Genomic DNA, 23,023 nt, shown 5'->3' with positions numbered 1-23,023 from the left:
AAAATATTTTTACTTAATTTTTGTACTTGAAGTAATATTTCGTAATTTCATTACGATCATGTTACAGGCGGTACGACATAGAGTTTAGCAACGATTTACAGTTTACAGTCATAGAACCATATGCATTTTTGGCATGGCCTTAAAGAGTGGTCGATAGCACATCTATATCATATATATTTTTAAGTGTAAAATGTTTGACCACGGTCAGGTGTGTTTGACTATTATTGGCAAGACATAGATAGAGTATAATTTATAATATCTTTAGACTGCTTGGAAAATTTATGTTGTGAATTAGCAAAATGATGATGGATTATTTTGTTACAAATAATTCTTTGGCACCTGCGCCAATGGGAATTCAGAGTACTGCTGGTGCCGTACCTGTAAAAAATGATAAAGGTTAGTAATTAAATATTGTAATTAATATTTAACTAACTATAATAATTATCTTCCTCTTTCGTCTAAAAATAGTAACAATAATATAAAGATAAATAGTAACAACAGTTGTTTCTGTGAATTATGTCTTAAGTGTTACAATACCTAAAATATTTTGTTTGAATTTATAGGTGAACTTTCTATGAAAAAAGTAAAGGTACATCGTTATGTCTCTGGTAAACGACCTGATTATGCACCAGCTGCTAGCTCAGAAGAAGAGTCCGAAGAAGAAGATTTCTTAGAAAGGCGTGTACATAAAAGTTATGAGGAAAATGAAATTTCTATAGATACCCCTACACATTCGCAAGTGAAAATATGTGATGAAGATGATCCACGCATAAGAAGATTGACGCGTTTAGAAAAGCAGAAGGAATCTAATACAGAAATTCGTGCAGAGAGACATAGACACATACATGAACCAGAATTAATTGAAGTTGAGCCTGAAAGAACTCGGGAAAGGATAAAGTTAGAAAGTTCAGATTCGTCAGAAGATGAAGAATTATCAGATTCTGAAATTGAGAGAAGACGCGAAGCATTAAAACAACGGGTTTTATCAAAAAAAGAAAATGAAGAAGAATTAATTCATGGAGAAGAAGATGAGAGGTCAGGTGATACCTCAGAGGAAAGTTCCGAATATGAAGAATATACAGATTCAGAGGAAGAAACTGGACCAAGATTGAAGCCAGTTTTTGTACGTAAGAAAGACAGAATTACGGTAATGGAAAAAGAAAAAGAAGCAATGAAACAAAAACAAGCGGAAATTGAAGCTAAAAAGTTAGCAGAAGAACGGAAACGACAAACATTACGGGTAAATCTAATTATATGACTAGTAAATAAATCAATAACTAATAGTGATTATCTCCTTTATTCTATTTATTACATAGATGGTAGAAGAAGCAATAAGAAAAGAAGCACAAGTAGGTAAAACCACCAGTGAGCATGAAGGAAAACTTGAAGATGTTTGTACAGATGATGAGAATGATGAAGTTGAGTATGAAGCTTGGAAATTGCGAGAATTAAAAAGAATTAAACGTGATCGTGAAGAAAGAGAACAGTATGTATCGTTATTACAATAACAATTATTTGATACATATAAAAATTTTTATAATATTTTTTAAAACATTTCTTATAGACTTGAAAAAGAACGACTTGAAGTTGAACGAATACGTAACATGACAGAAGAAGAGCGGAGACAAGAAGCGCGCTTAAATCCAAAAGTCATTACAAATAAAGCAGCCAAAGGAAAATATAAGTTTCTACAAAAATATTATCATCGTGGAGCTTTCTACTTAGATAAAGAGGATAATATATTCAAGCGAGATTTCTCTGGTGCAACTTTGGAGGATCATTTTGATAAAACGATTTTACCTAAAGTTATGCAAGTGAAAAACTTTGGACGCAGTGGTAGAACTAAATATACTCATCTAGTTGATCAAGATACTACTCAATTTGATTCACCATGGATCTCAGAAACAGCACAAAATTTAAAATTCCACAATAATCAAGCTGCTGGAATGAAGCAAGTATTCGAACGACCATCATTAAAAAAAAGAAAAAATGAAAATTAATCAGGATACGTTAAGAATTTTATATTATATTAGAATTAGTAACATATTGTAAAATTGTTTTATTTAAATCAAATTTTTTTTTATTAATTGGGGCTTTTGAATACCTTAAATATGTAACAATGTATAAATACAACTCTTAATATATCTTATAATCTTGATTTACTTTTTTACATATTAAGGTTTTTAAAGCATGTTATTTAAACTTATTTGTACTCATGAAAATGTTTTATTTTTCCAACAATAATTACTTTTGAAGGTACCATGATAATATTCGTATCATCAATAACAGTTAATTTCCTGAGAAAAATATTATATAATTGTATAAAAATATTATATAATTAAATAATTCTAACAAAGATGAAGTATTAGTTATTACTAATAATACTCAGGAATTGGCTCTTTTAGAATATATTTGCTAATTTGACTATATTCACTATGTTATATTTGTCTAAATAAAAAATATACATTACCACAAATAATAATAGTTACCTATGGCAAAATATGTTTAGATCGTTAAGTTATTTTTACAAATGTGATTTTTTATGTATAATGCATAGGATTTTTATTACAATTCAAATATATTGACCAGGGTTTAATATCTGCAACTTTCATAAATATAGTTTAAAACTAAGAAATCTAAAATAATATGTTAAATATCCATTTAATGTCATATTGATCAATAAACATTTAAAATAACTTCTAAAATGGTTAAACATTCTGTTACCAAGTATTGCATCACCAAGAAATTCTAATCTCTAATAACATTCAGTAATATTATTCAGTGTATATGAAGAATGTGTAAAGGCCTAAAACATTTAAGTCATTTATTTTAAATTTATGTTTTTCAATTAGGCTAATGTGCGATTTAGTTTTGAGCATTGAAATACAAATCTCTGCATTTAATAAAACACATTTTGAACTTGGCTATGTACCTACTGTTGGTAGTTGGTAGCTGGTAATTGGTAGTTAGTAGAGGTTAGTACCAGGTATCTACCAGTTAGTACTTACATTTGTCAGTAAACTAAAAAACTGACAAACAAGACATTGTATTTGACAGATTCGTAGACAAATCAAGTGATTGACTTTGATATAAAATATGTAAAATTATATTCTGCCATAAATTTGTAACGAATAACAAATTATAAAAGATATGTGACTGAAATTAAAGTGCACTAACCTAACAGGTATTAATTCTGTAATAATATTTGAAAAATATTAAAGATGACTAAAGTTATATAATTTTGTTATATTCTCAATTTGTTTATTACAGGCCTTTTAAATTAGCGAATTTACTTATAAATAACGTTTTAAAGTGATATTGCTTGTATATTATATAAACTCAAACTTCAACTTCAAACTTCAACTTCAGTTATGGCAGCAATAAGACATACATTACAAAGGGAAGTGTTTACACCTAGTGATGAAAAATTATTAAGCGTATGTTATGTCAGTAAAGCATATAGAAAAAAGAAAATGAGCTTTTTGTGCTTAACTACAACTACAGATTCACCTTCATCTTTACTTTTATACCAAGTAAAAAAGAATGATAAAAATGTATTTAAGAAGAAACAATCATGGCCTTTAAGCGATATTCAAATTGTGGATGGTGTTAAAAATGATTCTATGGATATAGAATTGCACATTGATAAAGTATATAAATGGTCAGTGACAACAGCACAAGAACGAAGGACATTTATAAGTAATTTATATACTTATTCTTGCAATTTAGCCCAAAGGCCACAATTTAAAAATATTCCAAAAGAATTACTTATAGATCCCAGTTCATTAAAGGAAAGTGATAGTATTACTTTCACACCAGGTAAACATTATAGTTTGCTTGTAATTAGCTTATTATTTATTTATATTTTAAATAATATCTGTTTACATATATATGATTATTTGATATTACTAAGTTTATATGAATTTAAAGTTTAAATAGATATGTAATGTATGATATAGACAAAATAATTTCAGTTATCCTAATATTAAAATATTTTTAGAGCTGTTAACATCTCCTATTTCATCTGATTATCAACCTATTACTGAAAAAGAAGCTGCTGATTTAAAACAATTAATGGAGGATTGTGAATATGCAGTCTCTAATGCGGAACTTTTTATGGAAACCCTTTCTAAGGATCTTTCAATTCTTGATGGGGTAAAATTATAGTTTTAGTGAATTATAATTCTTATTAAGAGAAATCTCAATTCAGAGGGAATTTACTTTTTATTAATACAGGAAAATGTACAATCAGTTTTGGCATCAGAAGCCTGTGTAACTCAATTAATGAATAGTATAGAAGCAGCAATAACTGAAGCTTCTATTGTCGAATCTCGTCTTGCAGCCTATGATGAGGCCCTTGGTAGAATTAGGGAAGTTATGGCACGTGTAGGTCAAAAAAATCAGGCGATTCATACAGCTAATAATAATGCACGGCTCCTCTTAGATCAATTGAATACAGTAATAGTAAGTAATTTTTACTTTATTACATTTTACAACTTTTTTTATTTGTATAAAATTTTTATTCTGTAATTATTTTAATCCCAATTCTGTAATAATAAAATAATTTTAATCCTGTAAGTCACAATTAGATATTTCTCCAACTCACCAACGTGTTTTGAGTGAAGCTGAGCTTCCAGGAGAAAAAGAAGAACTTAGCCAAGCAGGTGCTGCTCTATTAAAAGCAATAACAGCTCCTTTACCACCCGGACTTGATAAATTAAGTGCAGTAACAGAACAAAAAAGACGACTTGATAAACTTAGAGTAAAATTTTCTGTAATTGTTGCTAGACATTTAAATAATCTCTTCATACATTTGGTATGTGTGCCTATGAAAGTAATACAAAATTAAAATATCATTGATATTGAAGTATAATATTGTTATAGGGCAATGATGTTGGAGATATGTCTACGTCAATGACAGATTTAATTCTTCCAACACATCAAGCAGTTCATCATGAACTTGAACCATATACAGAGCTAATGCAATTATTAAGAGCATTAGATAATAAGGCTTTTATACAGTTAACTAAAGTATATACAGATACAATGAGTAAACTATATAAAAGGGATTTAAAGCGATTTTTTGAGGAAGCAAAAAATAAACTAATTTGTAAACGCCTTCAAGGTATATATGTTACACTTTTTTTCTTCATTGTTAATAATAATAAATTTTCATTTTTTACAAGAATGTACATTTTTAAGCAAATACATCAAAGTCTAGTGGCCAAAAAGTAGAAGATTTACTGAATCCTGCACCTATTTGCTTATTAAGTGGTGAAACATGGGCACCAGTAGGGGAAGGAAATCTTTTAGACTCGGTACTTGATTGTCTGCTTTCTCAAATGCAACCGGTCTGTCTCGCAGAACAAGCATTCTGCATTTCGTTTCTACAATTAGATTCTGTTCTTTCTCCATCAAAAGTATGTAAATTGTTGTTACAGATTTATTACAATATTCAAAAACTAAGTATCTATCTAAATGTGTTAGAGTAGTGAAATGGAAGAAACAGATAATGTTAGTAATGGAGCTGCAAGTCCTGGATCAGTGACTTCTACAGCAAGTAAAAAATTAGAAAGACAAGTAAATGAAGAAGTGCGTGCTACAATGGCGGCTATATTTCCATCGCTAGAAACTGAATTAAATAATTTTATTGCCTTTCTGGATAAAATCGATAGTTTGTAAGTATTTTATAAAATTTTTATTTCTACAATTAATTTTTGTTTAATTTGCTTACAGAATAATTAATGCAAAAAGTATTTCAGTTGGTGTATGTATGTCTTGGTACGTTTGTCACAACATGTTATGTCAGCGCAAGACACTGGTTCATTTTTATCTATGACATTTGCTTCTGCTCTAATTCAAGTTAAAAGAGCATTTGATAAATTTATGCAAACACAATTACAATCAATTCTCTGTGATACTAAAGTTAATCGCAGAAATAAATGTGGTATTTTACCATATGTAGAGAATTTTGGACCATTTGCAAGAACGGCAGAAAAAATCTTTAAAAATTCAGATAGAAAAGTTGATCTTGAGAAGTGGTATACTAAATTAGTGAGTACAATGTTTGAAGCTATTGTCATCCATAGCAGAGAACATCATAAAACTCCACAAGAGGTTATTAAAATGGGTAAGATAAATCTATTAACTTTATACTTTAATTATGATTGTGTATGTTAATAATTAAAATTATTAGCGCTAAATAAATAATTGTGTTATATTTTAGAAAACTTTCACCATTTATATGATCTTCTATCACAATTAAAAATACCTATATTTGACCATGAACGAAAGGAAGCTAAACAAAAATATCAGGATGCTTTACGTGCATATGTTACACAATATTTTGGGAGACCTCTAGAAAAACTGAATGTTTGTGACTTAAATCTTTTTTCTTAGCCTTTCTATTGTATTTCTTTTAATTATTATAATGTATAATATATACTTACAGCTATTCTTTGAAGGCGTGCAAGCAAAAGTTGGTGCTGGAGTTAAAGAATCTGAAGTTAGCTATCAAATGGCTTTTAGTAAACAAGAACTTAGACGTGTCGTAAAAGAGTATCCTGCTCGAGAAGTTAAAAAAGGTTTAGAAAATTTGTACAGAAAGGTTGAGAAACATTTATGCGAAGAAGAAAATTTATTACAAGTAAATTAAAAATACGAATAATTTATTCATTTTTCTGTATTATATTTTATATTGTATAATTTTTTATTTAGGTTGTTTGGCGTGAAATGCAAGGTGAATTTATCGCGCAGTATATATACATAGAAGAGCTAATTCAAAGGTGTTATCCAGATAGTATGGTAACTCTTGAATTTACTATACAAGATATTTTAGAATTTTTTTCAGAAATAGCTCGATCTCATTGAAAAAAATTAATAATTTACTAGTTGTAAAATAAACGTTTCATAATATATATTAATATTTAAATTGAAATAACAATAACAAAATAATGTAATTTCTTGATAAGAAAATGTAAATACTTAATTTTCATATGAACTATTTAGATTTTTGTTCAGTTTGAGTCTTCTTGTGAAATAAGATAAATAAAACAAGCTTATTTATTTAATAAAATTCAATCTATATACTTCTGGTATTTTTACTCTTAATAATTTTTACATTTCTTAAAAATGTAAGAAAATTTTTTTAATGTAGAGATATTAAAAATAGAGAAGATATATGTATCTTTTAAGGTAAATGCTAAGTTACTAAACTTTATTTGTAAATATAAATTAAAAAAATGTAATATAGGGATTATATATATCATAAATGTTTTACTATTACTTTTTACAATAAAGCAATCATACAATTGTTATAATTATTATCTGCTATAATATTATATTTGAATTCATTTTATTTAGAACTTTTAGGGATATCTTCTGGTTTTGGTGGACGGAAGTTAAGCCAAAGCAATCCAGATACCCTACCCTAAAAATTAAGATAATATAAGTAAAAATAGTTTAACAAAATTTAAAACAGTAATCTATTTGATATATGCATACATATGCTATAGTAGCACCAAGTATAATGATACCAGCTGCTAACTGTAAGTTATATTTTTGTTGAGCTTTAGCATGTGATTGCTGCCACGAGCCTTGTGGTACAAGCACTTCATCCATACTTGGTGGTCTAAGTTCATTAGGTACATGGTATGATCTTACACCTTTAATGTTATATATGTTATTAATAGAAATATAATAAATAATAGAATATAGGAAATCATTATTAAAATAACTTTTCTCTTGGCTATAAGTAATTTTATGCAAAAATAGAAAATCTTTCTCTTTATTAAATACCAGAAAGTATTAAAAGAATTAATCAAATAAATTACTAATGATAAAGTTAAGAAAAGTGTATGTATATATATAAGCTAAGCTTTGTAATTGCTATTAAACATTTTTCAGCAATATCAAATTCTCAATGTTATATAAGATTATTCAATAATATATTATCTTGGTGTCATGGAATAAAACATAGTAATATTACTAGCTTACCATTTCGTGTATTTCGGACAATTGGTTGTAAAATATGTCGTAACATCTTTACTGTTATAAATTAATTTTTGATACTTAAACAATACGTAGATCCGCCGACAGCGACGAATGAAAAGACAAATAGTATGTACCAGTATATACTATGTAGGTTGGTAAAATCATAGAGTAAAACACGTTCAATACCTATAATTACTGCGCATCTGCGCATGAAACTGTCATAAGCATGCGATATTTAGATACGAAAACTGCTTGTCAAAACTGTAACGCCGTAGCCCGCGCTTAATACTGTTTGTTTCGAATCCGAATGGAGAATACTATCGGGGTAGGTGTATTCTAAGAATTGCCCAGGTTTATCTCTTTTTCGACATGTTTGACTCAGGATTAAGATGCGTCGGAATCACTATCATATAAACAGACCTGAACTCTGAACATTCCTATATCAAATGCGGAGAAGACATTTTATATTTCAAATTTTTTATAGCAACCGCGAGCTTGCTTTCTGTCTTAATTCGTAAACTAATTAACTAATTCTATATATCGTGAATTATCTAATTCATAACTTTCGAAATAATTTGTGACGATCAAGGAAACCCATTTATTGGTTATCCGTCAAAATTCTAATCTTCTAATCACCATTGCAATTGGCTTTCTTTATGTTAAAATGGAAGGGATGGGAAAGCCTGCACGCACTTGAGTAGCGACATCCTGAGAAGGTGCAGGTAATTGTATGGTGTTCATTTTATTTCCCTTTTCTCTCGGCATGCATAACAGGTGTTCGTTCGTTTCTTTTCCATCAAGAGCTCATCGGCGGCCGTTGCCGAAACAATGCAGCCGTTGACCACCAGATGCCCCTTTTTTCAGTATCCATCTTTTATTGACATTTTGAGTTTATTTTTTCTCTTGGATTTGAACAACATTATTTCTCAGAGATGGGTTACAGAACGTACAGAAATCGTAAACAACATTACGTTGATTATACTGCAAAATTTTTATTTCGTCGCCAACATAATTCTGTATAGTCAAATAACTGAATTTTTTGATATGATCTTGTCAACATATTTCAAGGTCAACGAAATCTGTGTGTTTCTTTGTAAATAATTATATATGTTATAAAACATATATACATATATACAAACATATATACATTGATAAAATCCATAGTCCACGTACAATAAATAATAGTACATAATAAGAACACAAAATAAAGGGAATACTCGAGTGATGTTAAAATATCTTGACTTTCTGGCCGAAAGTTGCAAGTTCGATTCTTTTTATCAGTTGTTTATAGCGGAATTGTACCAGGATTGTATCAAAAAATTCAAATTCCTTGATTATATGGGTTTTATCAAATTCTACAAGATTGTATGTACACTCTTGGGAGGCTAGTAGGGGGAAAAAGCTATATTTCTACATTAATTATTTTACACCTTGGGGTCATAGTTGAAGGATTGTCTGTTGCCTTCTCCTTTCTACTAACTCCGATCTTTGATAAGTGAACAGTTTGAATAGGGAATAAGGTTGTCCGGAGTCGTGATAATGAGGGGGGGGTGGAGGTGTAAGCCCCCTTCAAGGATGAACCGTGAGGCGGTGCACGAAGACGAGGGGGGCATCGTAACATTTCTCGGGGACCAGATATTACTTACGTTTTTCCTGATCCGCTGAAGCAGACCACGATGGAGGTTTTAGCTACAAACATATCTATGATTTTAGTCATTAAAAATCTGAGACTACCCCGAATCTTTCCCTTAAAGGGTTCCAGTATCTATGAAAATTTAGAAAAAAGATCACAGATCGTGAAATCTTTCATATTTTCTTCCTCCCTCCGCTTTATGCTTCATCATTTTCCTGAAAAATTTGATAATTTTAAGAATTTGTAATTCTGGTAAGCAATCATCTTATGCCTATAAAGAGAATCGGACATTTCTCAGTTCAAAAAAGCTCTTTGGATGTTTTCCATGTCTGGAATTTTCAGTTCAAGGTTCTGCAGTTATGTATAAAATCTTTTAAACAATCAAATGTTCTTTGGAGACAAAAAGACGTCTTGAACTTTTATTATAATTTACAAAGAGTTATTTCCTTGAGTTCTTTCTCTATAGTGAGAGTTAAATCTAAATCATTTGTAGGAATTGGAATAAGTGGTAAATTCTGTTAAAGGTAGATGGGGCAAAATAGACAAATGCAAGTAAGAAAATGAGATGAGAAAAAGTAATAAAAAAGGAGTAAGTAAAATAGATAATTAACTGACTAGAAGTTTAGAAAAAATGAAAATTACAAAAATTGGTTACAGATAAGTAATAAAGTACATCAGGTAAAGTGATAATAGATAAATGACGTAATTTATGTATCTTTTTTCCATATATTTATTAGTTTTAGTTTATTGAAAACAGTTAATTTTTTTTATATTTCTTATTCTCATAGTGAGTAGACTTCAATGCAAAAAAATTAATCTTTAATTTCTTAGCCAAGATTAATTTTGCAGCACCTTTTGTGGCTTAATTTCTACCAAAACAAAAATGTAAAATCTATTTGTAATAGTCATAACATACTTTTTATATATCTGGCACATATATTTTATGTAGATATTTGTATATCTCAATAAAAAGTATTAATTTACCAATGTGTAGAAGTAAATATTTTTATTATACATTTTATAATGATTTATTCCAGCATATTTGAAAAAATATAAATGTTTGAAATGTTACTTACATAAATCCAAGTTAATAGTAATTTTATCTTTAGAACTGAAAAATTGTTTCTAAAATATTAAATTTCCTTATATGTACTTTTGCAGAATAAAACTAAATACCGACAACTCAATTCTCTTTTTGTCAAATGGTAATTGCGAAAGTGAATAATAAAAATACTTATAATCACGTATATTCTCAAATAGACGATATTTATAATATTTTACTTATACAGCAAGAAGAAACATATTTGTTTTACATTCGCTATTTTATATTTTTAATATTATTACACTTAATTTGTTTTTGGACGTGTATTAATATAATGCCAATTCTGTTATTTGGTTTTATACATTTACATCGTATTATATTTCCAGCTAATATAGCTCAGGAAATAATGCAATTTGACTTTTCTTGTACATTACCATCTGCTTTTTCAATCTCAATCAATAACGTATGAAAAATATCTGCAACAGACTGAAACAAAATAGAATTACATTGCAATCATCCACATGTAACAATGTAATTTAAAAAAGATGAAACAAATTTACCTCGTTTTGTTTTGCACTTGTTTCTAGGAAAGCAGCATGCCAAGAATCTGCTAATCGCTTGCCTTGTTCTGTTGTTATCATTCGGTCTACATATAAATCCGTTTTATTTCCTACTAATACAATTGGGACACTGAAATTCATAAAAATATATTTTATTAAAATTATATATGCTATACATTTGTAATTATATACGCTATCACGCAATCCTTTTATATGAGTTAATAAAGTGAATAATAATATAACATACTGGACTTTTCCTGTTATATCCAATAACTTGTCATAAATAATTTGTACAACTTCAAAACTTTTAGCACTCGTTATGCTATATACCAGGACATAACCATGGATATCCATAGAATACTGTGTAGGAAATATACTGTACTCATCTTGACCTGCTGTGTCTACCAACTTAACTTCATAGTCTTGACTATTTACTCGTGTACTTTTTGTAAATGCTGGAAAATATACAAATGAATTGTATTAAAAAATAAGTCAAAATAGGCAGTAGAACCGACATCTTTCAAATTTTTATATCAAATCTTATTTCTTTTTTGTAAATTTTAATTGAAGAAGCAAAGGATAAATTTGATGATAAGATGTAGGATGCTACTGCGTTAAATACATTCAATTATAATAAATAAAAATTGTAAAATACTTAAATATATAAAAAACAAGAAAACTAATAACTGACGAGTTCATGCATATTGCCAACAATACATCATGCTGTACTCGAACTAATTTGTGTTGTGTTAATATAATTCATAAGGTATGTGTACAAACCGCACATAATGTAAACTAATTCAGACAATAAAATACCTTTTGTACCTGAACATTATTTATAGATAAGAGTAATTTATATGAAATAAAATTGAGAAGCATTTCATGAAAACCAAACCAAATTTTTTAAGATCTTGAAATTTCTGTTATGTAACTTATGACTTATCTATTCTGAATTACGAAGTCATTACATAAATACCATTATATTTGTAAAACAATAAGCTTATCGCTGCTCTGTATTTCTTTTTTATGAGTATTAAGTCACATTAACCATTTTTTAAATTTCATATATGTAAATAATAATACGCTGGTATTACATTATTATATATGTTGATTTAGAAAAAAATATGACTATTGCGTAACACTTTTGCACTACAATTGCGATTGCAACAATGTATAAAATATGCATTTTCCATTGTAGTATCTTAAAAAGAGCAAGAATTTTTATATGCAGGATAAAATCTTTAACAGTTCAATAAACGGAAATTCTATTATAATGCCATAAGAATAAATATTAATATTTTTTCAATTATTCAACTATTATAAATTTTAAAGTTTTAGAATATAATGATATTATTAAATGAAAATTAAATTTACTCACATTTAAAATAATAATATTATCATTAAATTCTATTGCATATAAAATAAATAATATGAAATTATGAAAATTATGTATAATAACAGCTTAATACTTTAGTTATTGTAAATAACAGTATAATTACTAAAATATATAAATAGCTTAATATGTTAATATATCATAAAAATTGATCAAATATATATATTTTAGTATTGTACATGGAAAAATATGTTACTAAAATATCATATTAGATATAACATGATATAATATTAGAATATCTAAATAAATATAATAAATAAATATAATGAATATGTAGATGTTCTAATATCATAATGTAAGATTAGAATATATAAATGCAATCGAAATTTGTCTATATTCAACATAAAAACTGCAATTAAATATGTGAAGTGTACAAAGTACATATACTGCTCTGAATATATACAGGGTGAGTCACTTAAGAGTTTAAGCTGAAATATTTTCAATACTACTAATTATTTCAGAAAATGTTCTAGATGAGAGTTGAATGATTCCAAGGGGAGTATATTTTGATGTTATTAGTTTTTTTGTAGGTGTACAGAGGTCATGTAGAGGTCAACTCTGTCTTTTTAAATGGAATTTAATTTATTTTTTATTACATTAGACGATACAGCGCAAGATTCCTTATAGAAAGTTATTAACCTACTTATACTAAAAAACTATTAGTTTAGTAGATACTTTAACTTTCAGTTTGTAAAACTTACTTTATGAAAGACAAGGAAAGATGTAAGATACTACTTTCTTTTTTTCCTGGGACCCTATTTGTTTCCCTTATCTTTCATACAATAAGTTTTATAAACTAAAAATTAAAGTATTTATTAAATTAATAATTTTTTGACATAAGTAGGTTAGCAATCTTTTATGAAGAATCTCACGCTGCATTGTCTATTCTACTAAAAAATATGATTCTATTTAAAGAGACAGAGTTGACCTCCACATGACATTTATACTCCCACCTACAGAAAAGCTAATAACATCAAAACATGTTCCCTCTGAATCCATTCAACTTTTATTCGGAACATTTTCTAATATAGTTAATAATATTGAAAACATTTCAGCTTAAATTATCAGGTGACTCACCTTGTATATTGTTCGAATTTACAGACTATATCGAGTTTAAAAGTGTTGGAATTTGCAAATGTAGCTTACACTTTAGAACAAAGGGAAACTTTCAATAATTCTCTATTAATACAATTATTTCTCAAATATGAAAACTAAATTTTAGAAAATTATATATATCATACATTAAAAAATTTTATTGCAATGCAAAATCATTAAAAGTAATATGAAGAATAATATACATGTTGTAAGAAATTAAGACAATATGTTGGACTGTATGAAAATTTAACATACCAAATTTTTATACTAAATAGTTATGTCAAATAGTATTCGTTAAAATTTATCTTTTGTTTTAAAATGTAAACTGCGTATATAAATAATTATAATGTCTTTTTAAAACTCTCTTGTATAATTTCTTTATCTCTTATATTTTCTAAAATTTTCTGCTAAATAAGAATGAAATAGCTTAAATATTTTTATACAATTATAGATTACCAACTTTCCATATTATAAATAACTATAATTGGAAACATTAATCTAAAAAATTGATAATTAATTATAAGTTAAACATATTAAACATATTTTAACAATTATTGGCTCATTGAATTCAGTATACCAATTTGCTCATTCAATAATAAGTTTTCATGAATCTCTATTATTTACAGCATGAATTACTAACAGAATGTGCAGAAAATACTACTAACAATGTCATTAGAAATCTTTGAAGTAGCGTGTAAGACGATACAGGTACTTCTTACTATTTTCTATGGTAGGGTCATATGAATCCACAAACTGTCCCTCGACGAATTGTATGCTCAGTGACGACTTGCCTATTAAGAACAATAAAAAAAAAAAACAATAAGCATTGAGAATACAAGAAACATAAATTTTTACATACATAAAATGTTTGTATGCGTTTATAAATTTGTATAAATATATAAGTATGTTTACATATATAGCAAATAAGTTACATTATTAGATAAATAATTACTTTATAAAGATATTAATTAGTATAACAAAACTAATGTAAGTCTAAAACGTTCCATATTTTTATTAGTCATGACATGATAATCATTTAATTTTCAAACACACTATAAGATAAGCAACTAATCATTGATGTAAATAATAATATTTGTTAACAGATCAGTTGTATATTAAATTATTTCAATTACAATAATAATTTTTCATTACCTACGGATCTATAACCCATAATAGCTATTTTCCTTTGTTTTGGTGGCATTTTTCAGCATTTATAAACACAAACGCTGCAACTGTAGTCCATAAAGGCTGGTGCATGCTCCAATTAGAACCTCTACATAAAATTAAAATAAGAAATGTGAAAATTATTTCTTTCGAATAAAAGAATATATTCTTATATTTGAACTAATTGTTAGATACTATTATTCTAGAAGATTATTATAATAAATTGATTCTATAACTTATTTTGTACTAAAATAATCAATTTAGATTGAAATAATTTATTTTGAGTTATAAATCATTACATTAAAGGTTATAGTTTAAACTATAATAAACATATTAAAGAAATTAGTTTACAATAAAACATATGTCTAATAACATAGATTGTGATTAAATAGATAATTAAATAATAATTCTATGAATATACTTGATTTTAGTATACTTGTTTCCTTAAATTGTTACTTAGTTTGATTACATCATAAATGTTTTGAAAATTAACTACGACATTTCCAATTATATATAGAATTATCGCCTATATTTGTAATATTTCATTTCATAAAAATTACTAATTGTAATTCGAATTTCAATAAAAGCTAAATAAAGGAACCATATACATGAAATATGAAAATAATGAACGACTCTTTGTGAAAATATATTTTTTATAAAATTACAGTCATTAAATAAAATCTGCAAAAGCTGTGTGCGTAAGTAAGAACGCATTTAAATATGTATTTAATATATGCGTATTAAGCATAGTTGTATGTACATATATAGTATTCTTTACATCATATTCTGTTTACGTATTTATCAATTATATAGTAAATGTTTCGTTGCGTTGCAATAATCAAACTCTTTTATTTTATAACATGAAAATTGCACTCATAAATAGACTTCTCATCGAATTACGTATTATTTAATGCACATGCAAATGCACATGCACTACTCACCAAGAAAGAGGAGGTATATACATCAGTATACATACATTATGTGCGTTTCATGTTAATCGACATATTGACTCCTATTATATATCAAGTATTTAAACAAATAAAAGTTGATATTTGTCTGAATATGATGTCTTAAAATAAACTTTTCAATACTACTGGAAATATTACTATCTTCTTATACGCTGACGCGATAGTTTCGTACTGATATTTTATATAGTGTCACGTCTCTCGAACGTGTATAGACTTAACGAGTGACGGTAGTTCAACAGTAGCCGCAAGATGTCTACTATCTCCTCACAAGTACATAGTAAATTATTCGTTATTCCAGTATTCATTAATTTATATACAACTTCCAAAATTAATTTCAATTTTATAGGCACAGGAATAGAATAGGACCTATTAAATGTAATTCGATTGAGCAGTTTAATTGGTGGTCTTGAGAAGAAACCTTTCCTTTTTGTTCTATCTTTCTCCTTTATTTCGCGGTTCATCCACATGTTTTGATGCTGAAAGTCCGATCTTAGGACTCGATAGTCTTAGATTTTAATCAAATTCATAGGGATTTCCTTTTAAAAAGTTTTTTAATTAATTCTAAGCAATCTTTCTTATAATATATTTAAATAATTATATTCATAAACATTGCATTTATAGTATCATATATTTATAATATACAATGCCGCAGAAGGCATTAAACAAAAGACATTAACCTCAAAGAAGAAAGCAATGGAATCCAATACCGAGGATAACACCGAATATATGCAATGCTGATATTAACTATAAATTTATAAATTAATAAAGATAAAAGCAATGATTTAATAAAATTAAAATTACATGTAATATTTACATACTGATCTCTCAATAAATGTTTATTTTAGGGAAAACTTTAATGTTTAAATTACATATAACATAGTATTAATACCTTGTATTGGTGACCATGTTTAATAGTTTACAATATAACACTATTTACTTCTTTATTGTGAAAAAACAGAACAAATAAATATTTTCGCGGAAGAAAATTTCTTGATTTCGTTATCTATTGGCAATGAAACATATCTATTTTGTAAGTTTGAAAACAAAAGTGAATTCTATTTCTTACATTTTCCATGTTTTTTTAAGCCCTGTTACATCTTATTTTCTATGTTACTTTTTAAAATACATTATGAAAATCAATTAAGGGAGACCTATGAAATAACTATAAAGTACACCAAGAACACTTTATGATTAATTTTTTTTTTAAATATTAATATTAATTCTGCTTTCAATTTATAAAACAGTTTTATCTATTGCAATTTTTCTTAAATTCAAATTTGTTCATGTTATACTTTTGATTTATTATTTGTTATAATATAATACAATTATAATATAATTTAAAATAATATTAATGACAATTTTTATATTTTAGCTATGCTAATCCATATTTTTGCTATATGGTCTATTGAACATACGTTCACATACATACGATACGATGTATATAATGCAGTGTGAAACTTTTATTTCGTTAATTATATCGATAATTTTTTTATATTAATAATAATTAATAAGTTTATACTATAATTTAGTGTAATTAATATATATACATTGAATTAGTTGATTTTTGAAAATATTTAAAATAAATATTTTAAATGAACTTTCACGAGATAATGTCTGAATTATATTTTGTAGTTATATTATTTCAGTGCAAAATGTAAGCGAGAAACTATACACAAATCTCTATTTCATTTCATCATTATAAGAGTTCTACATTTTAACATGTAATGTGTATTAGATATGAATAGATAAACTGTAAGTACATACATGTAGTATCGCGAGCGAGGGGCCTAGGAGTTGGCGGGTGAACCGCGTGGAATGTCGCGAGAGCCGAGGCGTTCTTTTCGATCGCGTAGTTTTGGAAAGAGGAGGCCTACGTGATCTTGGCCACAAGCGGTTGCTAAGGGACGAGAGACGAATCAACAGTGATTGCGAGTTGCGTTGCCGAGAGAGTGTTGATTGCGTTTATGAAAGTCGAATCGTTGATTAATTATTTAGTTGTGCTGATTATTATACGTTTGCTGCGATTAGTTCATGTTAAACAACTATTGTTTTTCTGTCTGATTAACACCTGTATCATCCATTCATTGTAAATATATTCCATCACGATATTACATACATACCTACGTTACACGAAAAATCAAAAGTGAAACCTGTCCAGCAATAACACGTCAATATCATAGATACGTCCTCTTTATGTCACGAAGCTTTCTCTAGATCATAGATTCCAGAACTGATTCTAGAACAAATTTCGAAAAAAAGACAAAATTATCTTTCTTTCTTACAGTCCTCTTTGATTTGAACTGATGTTTTCTTCTTATTCTCCTTTCTCCTCCTTTTCTAAAAAAATACAGATTCTTATTATATAATGTATATAATAATTATATTCTTATTATATAATTCTTATTATATAATAATAAGATATTTCTCTTATTCTGATTCTTATTATATAATGTAATAATATGTAGACAAATTATACATATATGTATTCGCAATGAGTGCAATCAATCTGATGCTTTTATAATTGATCTTGTACTTCCTAAAATGAATAGGTATACTTTCTTACTACTTTATAAATCAGCGAAGAACACACGTAAAAAATTTTATTTAGGACAGTTAATGTACGAAATAAGAAGGAAGCGCATCGTAAATCGCTTTTATAACGTTTTCGACTGATATTTTATAGAATCAGGGAATATATACATGTATTTTTTATTGTTAATTGTTGATTTTCCCTGGTTTAAACAGTGATATGTCCTTAATTATGAATAAAATGGCTACAATAAGTTATTTATTGATACTTTGAAGTCATTTACAACATTTCTTATGACTTTCTTAAATTTATTAAGGAGTCGATTTCTCCTTGGAATTATTACTGACACATATTTGCTTATGTACATAGAGCATACAATAAAATAAAAAATAAGTTCGCATAAAGCTATATATGAAGTACGAAGAAAAACTACGCAGAACAAAATCCTCGGGGTATACACAGGAATGGAAAGCAAGCGGGTAGATATAAGGAGGTCGTGTTTCATTGGCACACTCAGTTTATTACTCGATCTACATAGCAGATCAGACCGTATTATAAGAGCACGCAAATTAGCATTTCACAATGAAAAGTGAATTATTGTTGCAAGTAAATAATAAAAATTCTAAATAATATGTTTATTCTATACTTTAATCATCAATACTTAAAAAAAATTCGTGTCGATAATTCTTTTCTTTATAGATTTTTATATTTCTTGTGGGCAATATAAAAATTATAAATTCGAAAAATGTAGCTTTTACTTTCAAGATTACAGTGATAATTTGTTGTTCCAAATTTAACATATACATCAGAATACTTAAAATTTAAAAAATATAAATTAGTCTTCTTAATGATTTTCAGTTTATTTTAGTTTTACCGATATTGCTAGTTCCTATGTCTGAAGGATTTTTCTTCGAACAGTAAGTAAAGTTAAATTTTAGTCTTGTCGATGATAAAACTTATTTTTTTAATTAAATTTACTGTTAAATTAGTGTCATAGTAGTTTTAATTTTCATTTATTAAATATATACATTCCCCCTAGATTTACATTAAATGTTAGTTATAGTGTGTTCAATAACGATATTATATGAAGAAAACAGATCGTACATTGACAATTTGTATTTCAGCCCTAAAAAGCTATTAATGGATTTGTTTCAATCGTCAAAAGAAAAAAAAGAAGCAAGAAATAGGCCTCATATAGATCATTATCATGTACATTATTATCCAGTAACAATCCCTATATTTGAACCACTGGTGAAAGCACCTAAAAAACATAAACTGGAAGAAATATATCAGTAAATATGAATTATATTACAATTAAAATATAGTGTAATTAAAGTGGTTTAAAGCTTTTGTAAAATGTGTATATACTTTTACATAATTAATTTTTGTTCTGTGTTATTTAAGATCAATTTATTTCATAGTGTACACATTCCGTTTGTTAAAATTTTAATTGATAGTAAGAAAATAACTTTGATAAATTACTTATTGACGAATAATTTTGAATTTTGAATAAAATAATTGTTTAGGATTAAGAAATACATATTTAATTTAAAATTTTTAGCAACCAACTGGAAACGATTGGGTGGTCCAGTCACGAATATAAATATATTCCTGAACCTAAAATTAAAACTTTTAGTTTATATGATTCGTGGAAAAATTCTGTGCCCTGCAAAAAAGAAATTTTAGGTAATAATTGGAATACTTTTAACTTATTTTCTACTTTTTAAACGCTTGCGATTTAAACAATGTTTATCCAATAATGTTCCAGAAACAGATCTTTTTGAAATAATGAACAACAGCGAGGACGAAAATGTATTGTACATACACCCCTCGACTCACAAGTATTAAAATACACAAAAAAAGAGTACCTAAAAAATCATTAGAAAATTATTAAAATCTTTAAAAGTTATTATCTCGTTTGAAATGTTAGATTATAAAGAACCTATACATATATTCGATATGACGATAAAAAAATGCAAATTATCTGTATTAAAATTAAATTTTTAATCAATCTTGACATTACTAAACATTTTATTAGACATATTTAGTGTTATTTAGTTTTAGTTTAGTAAATATTCTGTGAATAATAAGTGCCACATTCATAATATTTAGGTTTTTTATACTGATATTTTTGACACTGATTATATTTGATACTGATTTTTATACTTAAGGATTTTACAAGATAAAAATCTGTTGACGTAAAAATCTTTATTTTTTAAGTTTACTTTTGTAAACTCCAGCGTGTCAAAAATATACCTTATGATGTTGGATATGTATCGTAAAATTTATTAAATACTGCATTATGCGTTAATTAGAATTAGAGATTGGTTCAATAAAATAAAAATATATTTTTATTTCCTTGTCACATGTAGAACTAATAATATTCCTAACATGATTGCATGCTATAGATAATATTATTAATTTTTTGCTTTTTAAATTGTTTTATTTAGAAAGTATAATTTTGTTAATAACATAATACAATACTTTTCAATGTATTAATAGAATATGTTGTAAAAAGAATAACAGCTAGAAATATGGTGGCACAATATTTAGTACTTTCAATATTTTATTATCTTCTATATTATATACAATTTTAAAATTTTTATTTAATTTTAAATACATGATAATTACAATTTTTCACACATAAAGTTTTAATTTAAGATATCTAGGATCGTGCATCTTTTCGGAAAGCATTTTATAAGATATTTTCAATAAGCGAGATATATTCGATGGTAATGGCAGCTTTCTCTTCTCGATACGCGTTTCTTGTTGCTCCATATGATCCTGTAAGAGCTTGGACATAAGGAGCAACATGTATTTGCGATCGGTTAGTCGTACGATATGAGTTCCCATCACTTTTTCTAATCGGGATTTTACCGGTGGATAATTTATTCTAGAAATAACAAATGAATAAATAATATTTAAAAAATAATGAAAAAATTATATAAATCACAAATACACGAGTAGTAACAAATAGAGATTACAGGTCCAAAATTTATAATTGCATTTTAGTATAAATTTGTTACAAGTAGTTTGACAATATCATTCAATATTTTGTTTCTAATACTTTTTTAGACGTAGATACGAAAGATTAGAATTAATAATATCTATATTATAAATTTATAGTAATATAAATTCCATAAAAGAACAAAATGATTTTTAATTGAATGACAAGAAATTAATATAAGCGGTAAAAATTATAACTTACGCATATCTTACGTGTTCTGTTTCCCACCATTGCAAAGGAGCGTCATAAGGATCTATAGCAGAGATAAATGCTATTTCTACATCTTCAAATACCTTTCTAGGTTTTTTCGGGGCTTCCACTTTTCTCTTATCGAGTTCGATCTTTTTATCAGCTTTACTAATAATTTTATTCTTATATTTCTGCTTTTCTTCATGGTTAGCTTTTTTCTGATATCTAGTTCGTCTTTTTTCTACTGTTGCAGTTTGCATACTAAAATATCTGTTTCTATCTTCGTTTTCTTTATATAAAGCTATCGATTTAATTTAATCATTATATGTTATGTTTTCTAATTGATATAAAACATAGTTTGTTACATTGACATCAATATGGTTAGACTAAAATTTTGAAAATGAATATAGAAAATTTAAGAAAAAACAAACGCATTCAAAAAAAAAAAATATCTCGGACTATGAATTTAATTAGAAATTTTGTTCTTTCAATTAATAAAAAAGAAATTTATATAAATAATAATAATAATAATAGTACTTTATTGTATATTAGACTTTATGTCTATTACAATCTATTACGCCAAGTTCTTTGGCGTAGCAGATTGATTTATTTAGTATATATTTTCTTATCTTATGGATAGTTGTTCTAACCATTATAACATACATTAGAGGCTAATGTAGTATGCATAATAATAATGTAATATATATGTATCCATGAGATAAACTATAATACTTATATATTATAATATAATATGAAAATATTTCATTTTACTTGTGATATTGTTCAGTATTTATTTTTTAATGCTGGTATTATGAGATCATTGTTATACTATTTGACTTGCATATTCTAATTCTTCTACTAATATGTAGCATTTCAAGTGTTTTATTTTCTCATTTTTATGTCTGAACTGATTATCCTCATGCCAGCTTTACAGCTACTTGGATGTACATACTGCACTAGTTTTCATGTTTCTTGTATATCACTCAACACAATCATGACTTAAGGAAGTCATCCATTTCTCTTTCTCCCTAAGGCATTACTTGTATCGTTGATGATTGCATTGTATTTGACGTAATTGAGTATCGTACACACGTTATCAAGATAATTTCTCTTTATTAACCTACCTTTGTGTTAACTTGACCTAGTTCCTTATGTTTAAGGTAAGAAATTTCCAATTTTTGCATGTTCTAGAGCTGGTGATTTAAAAAATATGTACAAAATAACTACACACATTTAAAAACAAATGCTTTTATGATAATAATCAATTTATATATTTCCTATTTACGATCTTCAAAAGATTTAAAAGTTCCAAAAATTTTTAAAATAATATTTTAATTTAATATGTCTCAGATGCTTGAAGCTGTATTATAATTTATTGTATATATATCTATTAGTACATTTTTGTTGCTTATTTAATATTATAGTATTTCTATTAATCGACGTAACAAAT

At 26.8% G+C, this 23,023-nt stretch overlaps 6 protein-coding genes and 1 long non-coding RNA gene across 14 annotated transcripts; 3 read left to right on the top strand and 4 right to left on the bottom strand.

Moving 5' to 3' along the window:
* The first annotated feature begins 127 nt into the window (after positions 1-127).
* Positions 128-2,158, top strand: LOC117240916 (microfibrillar-associated protein 1). Its single transcript, XM_033506941.1, has 4 exons — positions 128-396; positions 564-1,240; positions 1,317-1,486; positions 1,565-2,158. The coding sequence occupies exons 1-4, from the start codon at positions 300-302 to the stop codon at positions 1,998-2,000; spliced, it is 1,380 nt and encodes a 459-aa protein (XP_033362832.1). The 5' UTR covers positions 128-299; the 3' UTR covers positions 2,001-2,158.
* A 784-nt stretch (positions 2,159-2,942) lies between these two features.
* On the top strand, positions 2,943-7,080 carry LOC117240906 (exocyst complex component 1). Its single transcript, XM_033506938.1, has 12 exons — positions 2,943-3,184; positions 3,271-3,819; positions 4,001-4,155; positions 4,237-4,464; positions 4,580-4,816; positions 4,885-5,125; positions 5,203-5,420; positions 5,488-5,678; positions 5,763-6,130; positions 6,227-6,372; positions 6,452-6,646; positions 6,718-7,080. Exons 2-12 carry the CDS (start codon positions 3,372-3,374, stop codon positions 6,868-6,870), a joined length of 2,580 nt encoding a protein of 859 aa, XP_033362829.1. The 5' UTR covers positions 2,943-3,184; positions 3,271-3,371; the 3' UTR covers positions 6,871-7,080.
* Positions 7,081-7,249: 169 nt separating this feature from the next.
* LOC117240991 lies at positions 7,250-8,186 on the bottom strand. The gene is made up of 3 exons (XM_033506996.1): positions 7,996-8,186; positions 7,504-7,664; positions 7,250-7,429 (listed from the first exon to the last, which is right to left on the bottom strand). The coding sequence occupies exons 1-3, from the start codon at positions 8,039-8,041 to the stop codon at positions 7,355-7,357; spliced, it is 282 nt and encodes a 93-aa protein (XP_033362887.1). The 5' UTR covers positions 8,042-8,186; the 3' UTR covers positions 7,250-7,354.
* A 2,645-nt stretch (positions 8,187-10,831) lies between these two features.
* On the bottom strand, positions 10,832-16,099 carry LOC117240937 (GTP-binding protein Rheb homolog). Of its 2 annotated transcripts, none has more exons than XM_033506965.1 (6): positions 15,301-15,404; positions 14,868-14,988; positions 14,435-14,506; positions 11,475-11,682; positions 11,228-11,357; positions 10,832-11,153 (listed from the first exon to the last, which is right to left on the bottom strand). In XM_033506965.1, exons 2-6 carry the CDS (start codon positions 14,914-14,916, stop codon positions 11,064-11,066), a joined length of 549 nt encoding a protein of 182 aa, XP_033362856.1. In that variant the 5' UTR covers positions 14,917-14,988; positions 15,301-15,404; the 3' UTR covers positions 10,832-11,063. The 2 variants fall into 2 exon arrangements, with proteins under 2 accessions (XP_033362856.1, XP_033362848.1); XM_033506957.1 differs by lacking the exon at positions 15,301-15,404 and adding an exon at positions 15,821-16,099 and having other exon boundaries at positions 10,857-11,153.
* LOC117240960 lies at positions 15,987-20,742 on the top strand. 7 transcript variants are annotated; one of them, XM_033506992.1, is made up of 6 exons: positions 15,988-16,117; positions 16,194-16,580; positions 19,236-19,294; positions 19,502-19,669; positions 19,939-20,063; positions 20,146-20,742. In XM_033506992.1, the coding sequence occupies exons 3-6, from the start codon at positions 19,269-19,271 to the stop codon at positions 20,223-20,225; spliced, it is 399 nt and encodes a 132-aa protein (XP_033362883.1). In that variant the 5' UTR covers positions 15,988-16,117; positions 16,194-16,580; positions 19,236-19,268; the 3' UTR covers positions 20,226-20,742. The 7 variants fall into 7 exon arrangements, with proteins under 7 accessions (XP_033362867.1, XP_033362883.1, XP_033362871.1 ...); XM_033506980.1 differs by having other exon boundaries at positions 16,194-16,584; XM_033506976.1 differs by lacking the exon at positions 16,194-16,580 and having other exon boundaries at positions 15,987-16,117.
* A 168-nt stretch (positions 20,743-20,910) lies between these two features.
* Positions 20,911-22,026, bottom strand: LOC117240950. Its single transcript, XM_033506972.1, has 2 exons — positions 21,586-22,026; positions 20,911-21,270 (listed from the first exon to the last, which is right to left on the bottom strand). Exons 1-2 carry the CDS (start codon positions 21,831-21,833, stop codon positions 21,015-21,017), a joined length of 504 nt encoding a protein of 167 aa, XP_033362863.1. The 5' UTR covers positions 21,834-22,026; the 3' UTR covers positions 20,911-21,014.
* A 354-nt stretch (positions 22,027-22,380) lies between these two features.
* Positions 22,381-22,919, bottom strand: LOC117237434. Its single transcript, XR_004493999.1, has 2 exons — positions 22,698-22,919; positions 22,381-22,601 (listed from the first exon to the last, which is right to left on the bottom strand). It is a non-coding gene; the product is annotated as an uncharacterized LOC117237434 (long non-coding RNA).
* Between the last annotated feature and the right edge of the window lie 104 nt (positions 22,920-23,023).

Source organism: Bombus vosnesenskii, unplaced genomic scaffold, assembly GCF_011952255.1.
Source record: "Bombus vosnesenskii isolate JDL3184/JDL3185 unplaced genomic scaffold, Bvos_JDL3184-5_v1.1 scf7180000013264, whole genome shotgun sequence".
NCBI classification, from domain to species: domain Eukaryota; kingdom Metazoa; phylum Arthropoda; class Insecta; order Hymenoptera; family Apidae; genus Bombus; species Bombus vosnesenskii.
Note: the sequence above shows the minus strand (reverse complement) of the source record. Positions and strands in the feature narration are given on the sequence as shown.